We start from the raw sequence: 14,316 nt of genomic DNA, 5'->3' as shown, positions 1-14,316 counted from the left end.
CCAGTAATGTCAAAGGTTTTGGAAAAGTAGATATCTCAACAGATTAGAGACCTCCATCCATTACAATTTGGATTTGGGCCAAACCATTCTACCGACACAGCTAATTGCTTTTTCATTGAAAACATTAAATCATTACTTGACAAGAACCGCATTGTTGGAGCCATCTTTTTAGATCTCAGGAAAGCTTTTGACACTGTTAATCATAAAATTTTACTCTCCAAACTTTCTTATTTCAACTTCTCAGATAATGATCTTAAGTGGGTAGCATCTTATCTTTACCACTGATCACAAACAGTCCTTATTGGCAGCTATCAGTCTGAACCCCTTCACTTGTCCTCAGGAGTGCCCCAAGGGTCAATCCTGGGCCCTCTTCTGTTCTGCATCTATATTAATGATCTACCATGTGTGATCCCAGAAGTAAATATTCAAATGTACATATATACATATACATGCATGGGCCATCAAAAACAGCAGTGGCAACTAAACTTACACACACTATGGTAAAGATCAGTGAATGGCTAAACCAGTGTAGCCTTCAGTTAAATGTCTCCAAGACAGTCTGTATGTTTTTTACTAAAACTACCAACTCTACAGCAAATCTGGACATTGTAATATCTGGAGAAAAACTTCAAATAGTTACAGAATTTAAGTATCTCGGTATTCTCATAGACTCCAAACTGAACTTTAATTCTCATATCACCAAAACTGTTAAGAAAGTAAAATTTAATCTATCCAATTTTCGATTTATCAGAAATTCAATGTCCACCGAGCAGCCAAAATGTTTATGCATTCACTGATCTTTTCGCATATGACTTACTGCCTCACCAGCTGGTCTCAGGCAAACCACACCACTTTGAAACCAATACAGTCCCTATACAAACAAACACTTAAAGTTCTGGATAAGAAACCACATAAATTTCACCACTGCAATATTCTGTCAAAATATAATTTATTAAATTTGGAAAATCTTATTAAGTTCACAAATATCTGTTTAGCATGGCCTGGCTACTCCACCTCTTAGTGAGTTTCTGAGTTTAAGGTCCAACACCAGTCGCCTCACTAGAGGAACATCCAGAGGAGACTGTGTCATTCCATTTAGGAAAAGAGTGTTTAGTCAGTCAGCCTTCTCTATTAAAGCTTCAAAAGAATGGAACACTATTCCAACACCAATCAGAGAAATCAATAGTTATAATGTGTTCCGCTCATCATTAAAACGTTGGCTCCTTAACAATCAAACATGCCAGCACTAAACTTCCACCACCACTCTCCTAGGTCATTTTGCATGTTCTTCTTATCTAATTTCGATACTGCTGCATTTTAATGTTTACTCTCCCTTTTAAGTTTTGTATTATAATTGACTATTGTTATTGACTGTGTCCTTTAATATTGATTCTAGTTGTTTCATGAACTGCTGTTTGTGCTCTTATGTCATGTCACCTCCAGCTGCATTCCCACTTAAGCTCTGTAGCACATGAACTCCTTGTTGCATGTTTGTTATGGTGTCTTAATCCTGCTGCTGCAGCAAATGTGATGTTTATTGTATTTTGCCATGTGATAATCAATTTGTTTTACCTATTACCTACTTCCAGGGTGCCTACTGTTCATCTGGCCTAGGACTACAGATGAAAACTAGCCTTCTGGCTAACTCTGGCATATTTTACAGTTGAGCTGTTATGTTAATATGCACTGTCCTTGCAAATAAATAAATAAATCAAATCAAAGCATGGGAGGTTTTGGCTGGGTGCAACAGAGGATAAGGAGCTGTTAATTAGAGTGGGGTTCGCACAACCTGCCATGGCAAAATGCTTATTGAAGTTCTCAACTATGGAAGACATTGGTAATAACAGTATTATCAAGCCTTAGAGCCGTGGGCAGCTGTACGGAGATGTCCTTATTTTCCATAGACTTTACTGTCTCCCAGAACTTTTTAGAATTAGTGCTACAGGTAGCAAATTTCTGTTTAAAAAAGCTAACCTTAGCATTCCTGACCGCCTGTGAGTACCAATTTCTGGCTTTGTTGAAACGTTGCCGGTCACAGGGGTTGTTCGTCACTAAAGCGGAACGCCATAGAATGTTTTTATATTGGCTAAGGGTCGTGAGTTCTGGCGTGAATCATGGACTATATCTATTCTTAATTCTGAACTTTTTGTAAGGGGCATGCTTATTTAGAACGGCTAGAAAGGCTTTCTTAAAAAATGACCAGGTATCCTCTAATGAAGGAATAAGGTCAATATCCTTCCAAGGTACCTGGACTAGATCTAATAGAAAGGCTTGTTCGCAAAAGTGTTTAAGGGAGCATTTGACAGTGATGAGGGGAGGCCTTTTGACTGCAGACACGTTACAGACACAGGCAATGAGGCAGTGATCGCTGATGTCTTGGCTATTATTTTGTGGGCATATTAGTTAGGGCAATATCTATGAGGGTACCAATAAATTGGGTGAAGCATTACGCCAGTCCCAGTTTAACCTTTTCAGTGGTGAACACGAAGCGCCAGTCCCTTTTTAGGGTGTCTTTCTAGTGGTGCATTATTAGTTTCCATAGCGAACCATCAGAGGGCGTCCTACAATAATATCTATGAGATGGCTACCCTTTTTTTATTTAAATATATTCACAAACTTGATTGTCATGATACAGAAATTACGATTATGTATCTAGGGGTAATCAGATGGGCGCCGCCATGTTTCTTCACACTGCATTCAGAGAGTGAGCACGTGGCAAATGGGTGACCCATTAAGATATGAATAAAGCACATAAATTAAATTTGAATGTTGTATTGTGGGTTCCATCATAATATGATATGAGTGTTTTCAAAAACACTAAATGACATTGTTTTACTAGTATTTATGTGTATCAAATGTCTGAATCCTATAGTGGTAATAACACTGGGTGATCATTGAGAGAAGTGCACGTCTGTCTCTGGTAATAAATTTGGTGAAGCATTAAGCCAATCCCAGGTTAAGTCGCCTAACAGTAAGAACTCAGAAGATAAATGGGGAGCAATCAAATCACAGCCAAACAAACCACATTCAAGATACCTAAAACACACCTCAATGCACATATATCTATATAACAGGAAGCTACCATGAGGGACTTATTTCTAGAGAAGTGGATTTTCAAAAGTAAGAGCTCAAACTGTTTCGGCAAGGAACTGGATAAGATAACAGAGCATTGTAGTGCCTGTCTGCAATAGAGGATGACTCCGCCTCCTTTAGTGGTTCTGTTTTGATGGTAAATATTATAGTTAGCAATTGATACTTTAGAATTTTTAGTGGATTTCCTGAGCCAGGATTCAGACACAGCTAGGATATCAGGGTTAGCTGAGTGTGCAAGGGCAGTAAATGAGTCCAATTTAGGAAGTATGCTTCTGGTGTTAATGTGCATGAACCTAAGATTTTTACTATTGCAGAAATCTGCATAAGAAAGCACCTGGGGGGTGGGGACGGCATTATTAGTTACTGGGCCGGGGTTTGGTTCAACATTTCCAGAGGACCATAGTAAAAGCAGTATAAGAGCGCGACAAAATGCATTGAGAACTGGACGTTTAGAGCATTGGGCAGAATGAATGAATGGAGTAAATTTCTGGGGAGAGTTGAATAGGATCAGTGCCTGGTGGGCAGATAAGGATATAATAAGGTGAATATGTGAGGGAGGTAAACCTAGGCGTTGGGTTAGAAAAAATTAAGTGGCATCTCTATGGGAATTGGTCAAACTAGATAGGGAAGTAAGGGTCTCAAAGTAAGGGGAGGGGGGGACAAAGAGGTTACCTAGGGTATACTGAGTGAGGCAAGGTGATCTACAGTACAACAGAACAATAAAAGCTAATTCAAATAGCAATAAACGTGGCACATTGTCATGAAATGCACAGACGTTGAAAAAGTAATAAAAATAATAAACAGATGCAAAGAGAAACCGGACAGAATTAAATTATTGATAACACTACGCATGAACTGCACGCACGCTGTACAAATAGATAATCGAACAGTGCTACCATCTGTATGAGGGCCTCCGATAGGCAGACCAAAAACCCTGGCTGCCTAGAACAGTTCACAGTTCGGGGCCGAGCATCCACAGAGTCCAAATATGTGAACGAACCAAAGTGCAGAGTGAATCCCAGGATCAGTCCACTTGCTCGAGCGGGTGTCCGCCCAACAGGATGCAGCTAGCAGGCCCACTAGATGTCAACAGCACACCTGCATGCCCAGTCAGTAGGCAGACAACTGAATCTCGTCATTCATAACGCAACGGAAGACAAACTGAAAGGCCGCGATGGAGGATCTCCTCAACCGAGCCACCATAGAGGACCCGGCAGCACCCCGAGGCCGCCAGCACAGCCGGGAGGTAAGCAGACACAAGTTGCTGGCTCAGCCACAGTAGCGCACTGTATGTTGACTTAGATTTACCATTGTGTCTACTTAGCTGTGCTAGATAGCTGGCTGGTTGGCTAGAGGGAAGCTAGAAGCTAAAGACAGATTCTGAATATTAATATTACGCAGTTTTCGGCGCAGCTGTATGCTAAATCCTTGCAGTGATGTAGCAGTTAGTGTAGCTAGCTGCCAGTGGAGCTAATTTTGTTAGCTCGGATCCCGATTAGCCGGGGGTTATGCTAACTTGGGTAGCAAGCTCAACTGCAGTAGCACAATGTATGCAGACTTAGGTTCACCGTTGTGCAAAAATGGAAATAATCCAGGACGAAATAGGCTGAGGTATCTCACTGGAGTGTGTGTGGAAAGTTATTTTTGTGTGCACAGACAAAAACAATAAACAAAAACACACCATATACACATACGCAATACAACACGTCTGATCTCGTTACGCCATCTTACGCCAATATTTCGACTTTATTCTCGTAATATTCCGACTTTATTCTCGTAGTATTACGACTTTATTCTCGAAACATTTAGACTTTATTCTCGTAGTAGGCCTATTACGACTTTATTCTCGTGGCACTAAAACACTGCCGTATGATTCTCCTACGAACAGACAACTAAACAAAAAAATCATTAATTTACTAGAAATAAGATACTGACAAAATGTTCATTGCGCCAGTCTATTTATTTTCTAAAATTTGAATTATTGCAAAATCTGCAACTCTTCTGTGGATAATTTTAATTTCATAATGATCCTTACTCCGTGAAGTCAAGCAGCAGAAGTTAAGTGATAATATGCAAATATTAATGACCCATTTTGGGGTGAACTAAATATACACAACTAGTTTTACACGTCACTGTTTATAACACAGAGTGATCATCCATTGCTGGGTGGGCTTTAAAAAAATGGGGCATAAATTAAGAGTATACCCACTTCTCCAGGCACCACTACACCACTGGATATTCCCCCTTAAAATGTTCAGAGGTCAAAAATCGTATGCATTGTCAACAACATGGCATGAAACCCACTTGTGTCATTCATAAATGTTACTAGGCAACCAGCAATGGGAACACCTACAAGTGACCAAACTCTTCGAGCACTGCCGACATGCAGCAACAAAACTCAGCGCGTCAGCGTTATTAGTGGATTACAAACGGCCAGGGAATATGGTTAACGCTTTTGTTTTGTTCTGTTTGTGCTCGTGTCGTATGGTTGGTAAGTTATGGATGTGTTTTTATGATTTAACTTCTGTTCTTCTATTTTTTATTTTATTTTATTTATTTATTTATTTATTTATTTATTTATTTTTTTTTTTGCGTATAGATTACTATTTGTGTAATCACACAAATACCATAGTTAAACTATGTTGTTTTGTAACAAAACCATGGTTAAATTGTGGTTAACATGGAATAACTACAACTATAACTACTAGGCAATTTTTATTGATTAATTAATTTAGGAGTGTGGTGAGTAATTTTGTTGAAGGAATTAAAAAAAAAAACAAAAAAAGATTATCTTGTTGTAAAACACTAAAAATGCACAGCTTCAAAATAAGTATCAATGATATTAACATGTCTTCAACAGGCATGAGGCTAATTCAAGGTAGTTTGTGATCTCTCAGTAACTGTAACTTGTTAACTGAATAATATAAAAATCAGTTGATCCACAGAGTGAGTGCTATGTTTCACTTCTTTTAGCACGCAAAAACGAGTGCAGAAGAAGTATCAGGTGACACTCAAAAAAGAAGAATTGCATGTGTCCATTAATGAGGAACAAATCATTTCAGAACCACCCAAAATAGCTGACCGTCCTGTATGAGTTCTGCAGACTTGTAAATGCTCTTCAACAGCACAGACCTTATAAATGATATTTATTTTACATTGTATTCTAGATTGGGGCCATGAATTGATTCACATGAATTGATTTAATAGGCTATGTGTGCCTCAGAGCCTCAATTTGTGTCTATATTTTCTTATAGATACTGATAAAAGTTTTGTTTCAGTTATACTGAACATCATTATTGTGTCATTTTAAATTATAATTTAGGCTATATTTGTAGTTATAATTCTTGGTGTGAAAATGTCATTCTATGACAAAATATATTTCCGTTGTTTTTTTTTTTTTTTTTTTTCTAGATGTGACCGATGCAGTGAAGAGAATATCAGTGATGATGGGAGATTCTGTCACTCTAAACACTGATGTTTCTGAAGCACAGACATATTTGTTAATACAGTGGATGTTTGGAAGCACAAGAATAGCTGAATTTAACAGACTCACGCAAGCAATCTCAATCTATAATAGTGCTGGTGGGAGATTCAGAGACAGACTGAAGCTGAATCAGACTGGATCTCTGACCATCACAAACACCAGAACCACAGACTCTGGACTTTATCATCTCACAGTTGTCGGCGAAGAGACAAAATATGAAAGTTTTAATGTAACAGTCTACAGTGAGTAGAACATTATGGCATAATTTGCCATACATTTGTCATTTACATTTTTTTACAACTGCAATTTATGATATTGGCTGCTTTAATTAAAATTAAATACATTTCTGTAAATAAAAATCAAAAGTGTGTGTGATAAGACTGAAGTCAAAGTATTATCTATCATTACCAGAATAGCCACGGAGTACTTCATCACCGGAAAGTTTGTCAAGCTCAAATTGTGTGACGCCCAGCTTTGTGGTGAACGATTCAACCGTCAATCAAATTGAGATCAACAACAAAACTGAACACCAAAAACCAACATCATAAACCTGTCACAAGCTCATTTATTCATTGCATTTGGTGAAGTACCAAAAGCGACAGTATAAACCTGTCACAAATAAGTTTTTGATTCGAAGTGAAACCTGCTGTGGTCCTGCTGTTCTTGAGAAACAGCATCTCTTCCGCGGCTCTGTATGCTTTCATCGCATTTTTTATTTTTTTTAGTCTTGTGCCTGAGACTGTATGACATTCACGTTACATGATTTGACTAATTTATATGTAGAAAGAGCGACAGCGCACCGCATTAAAAGAAATGAAAATTTTTCCCATAACCGCTGGCCAAATTCAGGAACGAAACTAAAATGAAAGCATCTTTGAGAGCAAGGGGCCCCTGGTGTTCCGGGGGCCCTATAAAGCTTGTGTACTTTGCGTATAGGGAGGTTCGGCTCTGCCTCCATATATTCTTCCACTACTCTGCCATTTTGATCTGTTTTAGCATCCCTATGTTATATTATTCGCATTGCAATCCTCATACCATTGAGTACACTACAAAAAAAAAACATTTTAATTTATTTTATTTATTGGGCTGAAATGCTATAAAAGTGAGTACACTTTAAAAATTGCTTTAAAAATATGCTTTTAAAATATAAAAACAACATTAATCATGGGTTACAGCGAATGGATAACAATTTTTAATGTAAAATGTAACAATAGAGAAACATAATTGCTATTTTTAAAATGTTTAATTAATAGCAGCTTTAAAGAATGAACTTTTTTTTTAATTAAAAAAAATTAAATAAAAATAATAAATTTCAATCTCCTTTGACCATTCATGAGCTAAACATTTAGGACTCAGAGGTTCTACCTTCAAGGATCAACAAAACATTGGTTAATTTTTCCCTTTTGTAATATCAGAAATGCTGTCACAGTGATTGGCATTGGTGGGCATGACTGATCACTCATTCTCTCCATGCACATCCTCTTTGTTCAACAGCAGCATCTCTACAGTCACTGATTCATTCACTATATTGTGTGATATTTATATTGTGTAAATAAATATATAACTGTAAAAAATGAATGTTGTTCTACTCACCGGTGACAGTCACATTGAATCTCCTGAATATGGTGTGTTCACTGTTGATGATCTGTAGTTTAAAAATTCCAGAGCCTGCAGTTTTGATGTTTCTGATTATCAGAGATCTTAATCCATTTAGGAAGGCTGAACTCCAATTAATTTGTTAGTTTAAAGTAGATTCACTCTTTTAAGTAATTGCAATTGAATAAATAGTTAGTCCACAACACGTTTACTTTTGTTTCAATGATTTTTATTTGTCAGTGTAACTCAGAATTGTCAAGTTCATTTAACTTATGTATATGTTTACTTGTGTAAATTTAAACTTTATCTACAGTGTCGATAAACAAAGGACATATCAAAACAGTCACTGTAAAAAAAGGCGAATTTCTTTAATTAGTTTGATTTCATCTGAAATTAAAAGAGTAACGTTGTATATGAAAACATTTGAATGCATGCATTGATTAAGAAGCAAGCAAACGTTCGTAATCATTATCACAAACATGCTTTGAATTGCTCAGGTGATCAGAACGGACTATTCTACATGTCTTCTACGTGTACAGATCTTCTGGCCTATTATGTACCAGTGCACATGGAATTTGTCTAGCAACAGACTGTCGCCTTACGAGATAAGTGAAATCCAATTTCACAGTAATGTACCAAATAATGTAATGAACAATTCCACTGGGAGACATTAGCAGGACACATGGAGTGAGCTTTCACTGCTATGTTGATGGTAATTGGCAAATTAACATACCAGTTCTCCAAACTGCTGTACTAAAGATGATATCAAAAGCTTGATGTCTAGTCATTTACTTAATTCAGGCCAAAAAATAAAAAAACAACAATTAGACCAAATTTAATGTATAATAGCCATCTACAATAGTCATTTGAAAGCCACATTTCTAGTACTTGCAAAACAGCACTCTTCCACTGATTACTGTTTGAAACAACACTGAAACAACATTTCATGCTAAATGGTTATAAGTAGGTTAAGAATATTATTAGAAGTCATTGTTGAAATAGAAAATTTCAATCTCCTTTGACCATTCATAAGCTAAACATTTAGGACTCAGAGGTTCTACCTTCAATTCTTGAACACTATATAAACATTATACATATAATTCCTTGCTAGCATGCTCTTTGTACACATTAAGATCTCTGATTTGATTCTTAGATCAGTTTTTGTCCACTAGAGGACAGAAATGATCGGCTCAGATGTTCACCATGATTCACACTGCTGGGCGTCTCCCGTCTCATTAAACTGAATTTGTCTCCTGCTGCTCCTTTTCCCCTTTCTCTTGTTTTTCTGTGGAGACAACATGCAAAGACAATGACGGAAATCAAAACAGACAGATAAACAGTGTTGCTGAAATACATACACATATGATTTTACTAAAATGAAGCTGCGCAACCAGTCAAATTCAAGGACTAGAACTGTTGCGTAAACATACTGTTATTAAAATAAATGATGTTTCACTCACCGGTGACATCCACATTGAATCTCCTGAATGTGGTCGTTTTGCTGTTGATGATCTGGAGTTTAAAATGTCCAGAGTCTGTGGTTCTGATGTTCCTGATGGTCAGAGATCCAGTCTCATTATTCAGCTCCAGTCTGTCACTCAAACTCTCATCAATATCATCTGTTCTTGAATCCTTTCTAGCAACAAGACTGTTTTCAGCTCCAAACGTCCACAGTATTAGATCACCGGTCTGTATTTCAGCATCATTGTGTAGAGTGACAGATTTTCCCTCCTCCACTTTTTCCGTCCTCACTTCATGTCACAACAGCAAACAGAAATACAGAAGAAAATAAAGTAGTAATTAGTTTGCAGTTTTACCATTACATATGTTTAGATGACATTTAACCTACTTTGGCATGTTCAAAGATAACTAGGAACTTCCTTTCCATTTTGTATTGTTCAGTTATCTTACCGACAGCCAAAGGCACTGAACTAATCTCATCTCTGTAGGATGCTATTATCTATCCACAACTGTGTAAGCGGGAAAAAAAAAATCACAGGGATTCAATTCAGGCCTCATGACCAACAGTGGACAATGCGAGAATGTTCTGTTAACGTCCCAAATGTCCTCTTTGTAACGTTTGCTATGTGACCATAAAATACCCCAAATAGAACGGAATTTATGTGGAAATAAATCAGATACAAATCAGATGCGTAGCCTACATAATCACTGTCCTGAAGAACTTGTACTATATAATTATTTTGATGTATGTAACCATTGCATTAAAATTGTTTCTATATGAATTCCACGACAATAAATTAAAGGGCTACTCCACCCCAAAATGAAGATTTAGTCGTTATTTTTGTTTTCTTCGCTTACAAAAAGTGTTCCCGTTGCTTCAAACAACCCAGATTGCACGTCCGATGGCAGATAGAGTATTCTGACGATGACTTTCATACCTTTTATGGACCTTGACACTGTTATTTATTTGGCAGTCTATGGGACACTCTCAAGCCTCCAGGTTTTCATCCAAAATATCTTAAATTGTATTCCGAAGACGAACAGAGCTTTTATGGGTTTGGAACGACATGGGGGTAAGTGATTAATGACAAAATTTTCATTTTGGGGTGGAGTATCCCTTTAAACTCAATGTACTATGGAAATTGATTTGTGATGTCATATATGCTATTTGTTGTGTTTTGTTTCACCAAGTGCAGTGTAAAATGCATACATCGGATATGGGTCACTTTTAAAAGAAATGTAAGCATGACGTCCAAAAATTCAAATATAGAGACAAAATCGGAATTGGTCATGAAGACCTGCAGTGTAAATGTGGCCTTAGAGGCCTATGTCCTTTTAGCTCCAAGCTGCTGAAACCATCTTGCCTGGAAGTTTGTAGTAATCCTGAAGACCTTGATTAGCTGTTTAAATAAGATTGGAGCTAAACTCTGTAGGAAATTGCTCCACCAGGAACAGGTTTGGACATCCCTGATCTAAACCAAGATCATTAACACATTGAAAGACTTACTCACCACCAACTGTCAGAATGAATAGCTTGTATTTGGTTCTTCTTCTTCTGCCGCTGATCTTGAGTTTATAGAGTCCAGTGTGAATGGTTCTGATGTTATTGATGGTGAGATTTCCATAATCATCTAGTCTCAGTTCTCCTCAATAACCCACCATCACCACCAAAAAATCTCCTACTACTCACCACACCAATTACATCAACAATGAGATTGTTTTCATCTTCGTACCACCATTGTATCTTATCATCTTTATGTATTTCAGTAAGACCAGTCGGTAGAGTGACAGATTCTCCTTCCTTCGCTGACTTATCTTCACCTGTCACAGCAGCACACAGTGGTTATTTTGGCTTGGCATGTTCACAGAAATTGCAAATTGCAGATATTGATTTACATATGAACTGTACAAAGAATGTGGGAGGATTTGTAGTGCACATTTATCGATTCACTGAGAATCAGAATGGCTCTATAAAATTCATATCTGTGTGTAAAATATGTGTACAAATGTTTTCACGCAGCATTCTTCATTCACCAGTAAGCACCCAAACTCCGCCAATTAATTCAAAAAGGTAAAAAAAAGACATTATTCTAATGCTATTCTTAAACAGCAGACAAAATGTTATTCTAAAACAAAAACAACAAAAAAGCAGGAATATGCATCCATATGTTAGTCATCTTTATAGTGAATTCTTTGATTCTCTATCATCGAACACAGATCTTAATGTAAGTAGCTTTTGTAAAACTGAAAGTAGATTTTTTCTATTCACAAACCCAATCAAACTGAAACATTTAAATATTAATTTTGAAACATTATTATGCACCTTTAACCTCTAATGCAGCATAACAAAACTTGGCTGTAATACTTACCCACTTGTTTTTTTAGTTTAGAGATTCTGCACTGACAGTGAATCAAAACTGCAACCGCCAGCAGAACGGCAACAGTTATCCCTGCTATAGCACCAGGAGACAGAACCTGAATGGGAGCTGCTAAAGAAAAAGATGTGTTGGTGAATGTGTCAGCCTGAATTTTAATCTGATTTTTAATTAAAATATTTTGAGTAACCAAGTCAAATTATCGGTAACAATATAAAAAAAAAAAAAAAATGTTTACAATACCCAGCCCAGCCCAGCCCTACCACTAACTTTAAAATAGTTGTTAATTTCATATACTGTATATACTAAAGCAGGGGTTCTCATCAATATGATGAACAAAATACTAATGATATATTCAAGGGTTTAATTTTAATACAAGTATCTGATTTAATTATGTCATTACATTGAAAGACTAACTATAAAGCTTTACCAGTGACAGAGAGAAGGAATCGCTGTGAGCTCTCACTGCCTCTGATCTGTACTTCATAAAGTCCAGTGTGTTCAGTTCTGGTCTTCTTGATGGTCAGAGACCCAGTCTGATTCAGCTGCAGTCGATCTTTGAATCTCTCATCAGCATCATTTAATGAGCTCTCATTAGTCCCTACATCGAGTTTAGCCAGGAGTATGCCTTTATCTCCAAACCTCCACACTATCAGATCATCTGTGTGTATTTCTGCATCAGTGTGTAGCGTGACAGAATCTCCTTCCATCACTGAGACTGACTTCATTCCATCCGTCTCGTTAACAACGCCTGGAAAACAATCAGATCAGATGTGTGATTGAGTGGAGTGCACTGAGGTTAGAAGTGGGACATTTCAACTTAAATCAAGATATTTCCACCACAGACTTTGTCTGTAATGTGATTCATTAGATTTACAATGATCTAACTGTCATCTAACAAGACTTGATTGAGATACCCACCAAAGATGGTAACACTAAATATCTTGGTCGTAGTCTTTTCTCTCGAGATCGTTAGTTTATATTGTCCAGAGTGTGTGATCCTTGTATTTCTAATAGTGAGAGAGCCAATCTTTTGATCCACTTGCAATCTGCCTCTGAATCTCTCATCATCGGTGACAAAAAATGAGGTCAAATCGTTCTTTCTCGTTATTTGAGAAATGACATATTCTTTAGGTCCAAACACCCACAGTAAAGTATCGTCATTATTTATTTCACTAACATCAGTGTGTAGAGTGACAGAATCTCCTTCCATCACAGACACTGACCCTGTTTCATTGCCACCAGACACACCTGCAGAATATAAATGAACAGTTACAGCCAAAGATTAAACTCACTAATACAACAGATTCAACTGAAAACATTGTGTGAGACAGATATGGCATTGCATTACTGAACAGAATCATAAACGATGATTTAGACGCTCATCTGCTTGCCTGTATATATGCATCATCAATGTCTATACTGAATTTGGTCCTCCAATATTACCGTCTTTTTGCATTAATAAACTTTAGGCTATAAAACGTTTCTCTCGCTGCAGTGATATACGATATGAGGATGTGCGCGTGAACGCATATTCCACTAATTTTCCAGCAAATTCAACGACGACTGATTCAGATGCGATTTCCAATGAAGCTCTTATTAAAACGCTTACCAATCTTGTATGGTTATTAGACGCGTTGTTTCTTCAATGTCAGTTCCCGCATTTGTCAAACAGCTGTGAAAACTTAAAGATTCATAACTTACCTCCCATAAATAATAATAAAAGAGAGAGCAATAACGTCTTCTGCATGTTGTTATAGAGCTGTGTCCAAATGTAATATGGATGATCAGTAGAGAGTGTTTCTATTTTTTCTGTTTCAATAGGTCTTCGTGTTCTTCATATCTGAGCCGCGCCCATACCAAATGAAGTGTGAATAACTCACAATATACCTACACTAAACTCTAACAGCCTAATCCAGACGTTATACGAACAGAGAATCCCGGCTTTTCTCGAATATCATTCGCTTAAAGGGGACACGGTAAATTTGTCCTTAAAAGAAAATTTGTGATAGCAGAACAGCGTGTAAACAGAGGGACGCATGGTAAGCTCAGAGTGGGCGTGTCAGCAGGTGCACACGTCTAGTGTGTTGAATTTTGTAGCGTCTTATTTTCATCAATCCCTAATGATATTTTTCCTTTACATATTCGCGAGAAATACAGTTTGTAAGTACAGTCTTAAATACATTCAACATGTATGAGCTATTTAATTATATGCATTCTTGTTTGTTTAATATGCATGGTTTACCAATAAATTATTAGATGGTCAGCCTACATATTCACTGTCAACCCCCAGGTCTTTTTTTTTTT

The 14,316-nt window shown here is 37.1% G+C and overlaps 1 protein-coding gene and 1 long non-coding RNA gene across 2 annotated transcripts; both read right to left on the bottom strand.

The window, feature by feature from the left end:
• Positions 1-8,349: 8,349 nt before the first annotated feature.
• Positions 8,350-11,285, bottom strand: LOC122141561. Its single transcript, XR_006157915.1, has 3 exons — positions 11,146-11,285; positions 9,634-9,924; positions 8,350-9,458 (listed from the first exon to the last, which is right to left on the bottom strand). It is a non-coding gene; the product is annotated as an uncharacterized LOC122141561 (long non-coding RNA).
• Positions 11,286-11,295: 10 nt separating this feature from the next.
• Positions 11,296-14,104, bottom strand: LOC109105257. Its single transcript, XM_042748945.1, has 6 exons — positions 13,714-14,104; positions 12,931-13,260; positions 12,440-12,760; positions 12,004-12,123; positions 11,343-11,455; positions 11,296-11,310 (listed from the first exon to the last, which is right to left on the bottom strand). The coding sequence occupies exons 1-6, from the start codon at positions 13,757-13,759 to the stop codon at positions 11,296-11,298; spliced, it is 945 nt and encodes a 314-aa protein (XP_042604879.1). The 5' UTR covers positions 13,760-14,104.
• Positions 14,105-14,316: the final 212 nt, after the last annotated feature.

Source organism: Cyprinus carpio, chromosome B22, assembly GCF_018340385.1.
Source record: "Cyprinus carpio isolate SPL01 chromosome B22, ASM1834038v1, whole genome shotgun sequence".
Lineage (NCBI taxonomy): Eukaryota > Metazoa > Chordata > Actinopteri > Cypriniformes > Cyprinidae > Cyprinus > Cyprinus carpio.
This window is presented reverse-complemented; position numbering and strand designations above follow the sequence as displayed.

Coding starts and splice junctions, on each gene's coding strand:
- LOC109105257 (XM_042748945.1), bottom strand. CDS start 13,759: ATGCAGAAGACGTTATTGCTCTCTCTTTTATTATTATTTATGGGAG. Junction 13,261..13,713: donor TTTATTATTATTTATGGGAG/GTAAGTTATGAA, acceptor TATATTCTGCAG/GTGTGTCTGGTGGCAATGAA. Junction 12,124..12,439: donor ATTCCTTCTCTCTGTCACTG/GTAAAGCTTTAT, acceptor CTTTTTCTTTAG/CAGCTCCCATTCAGGTTCTG.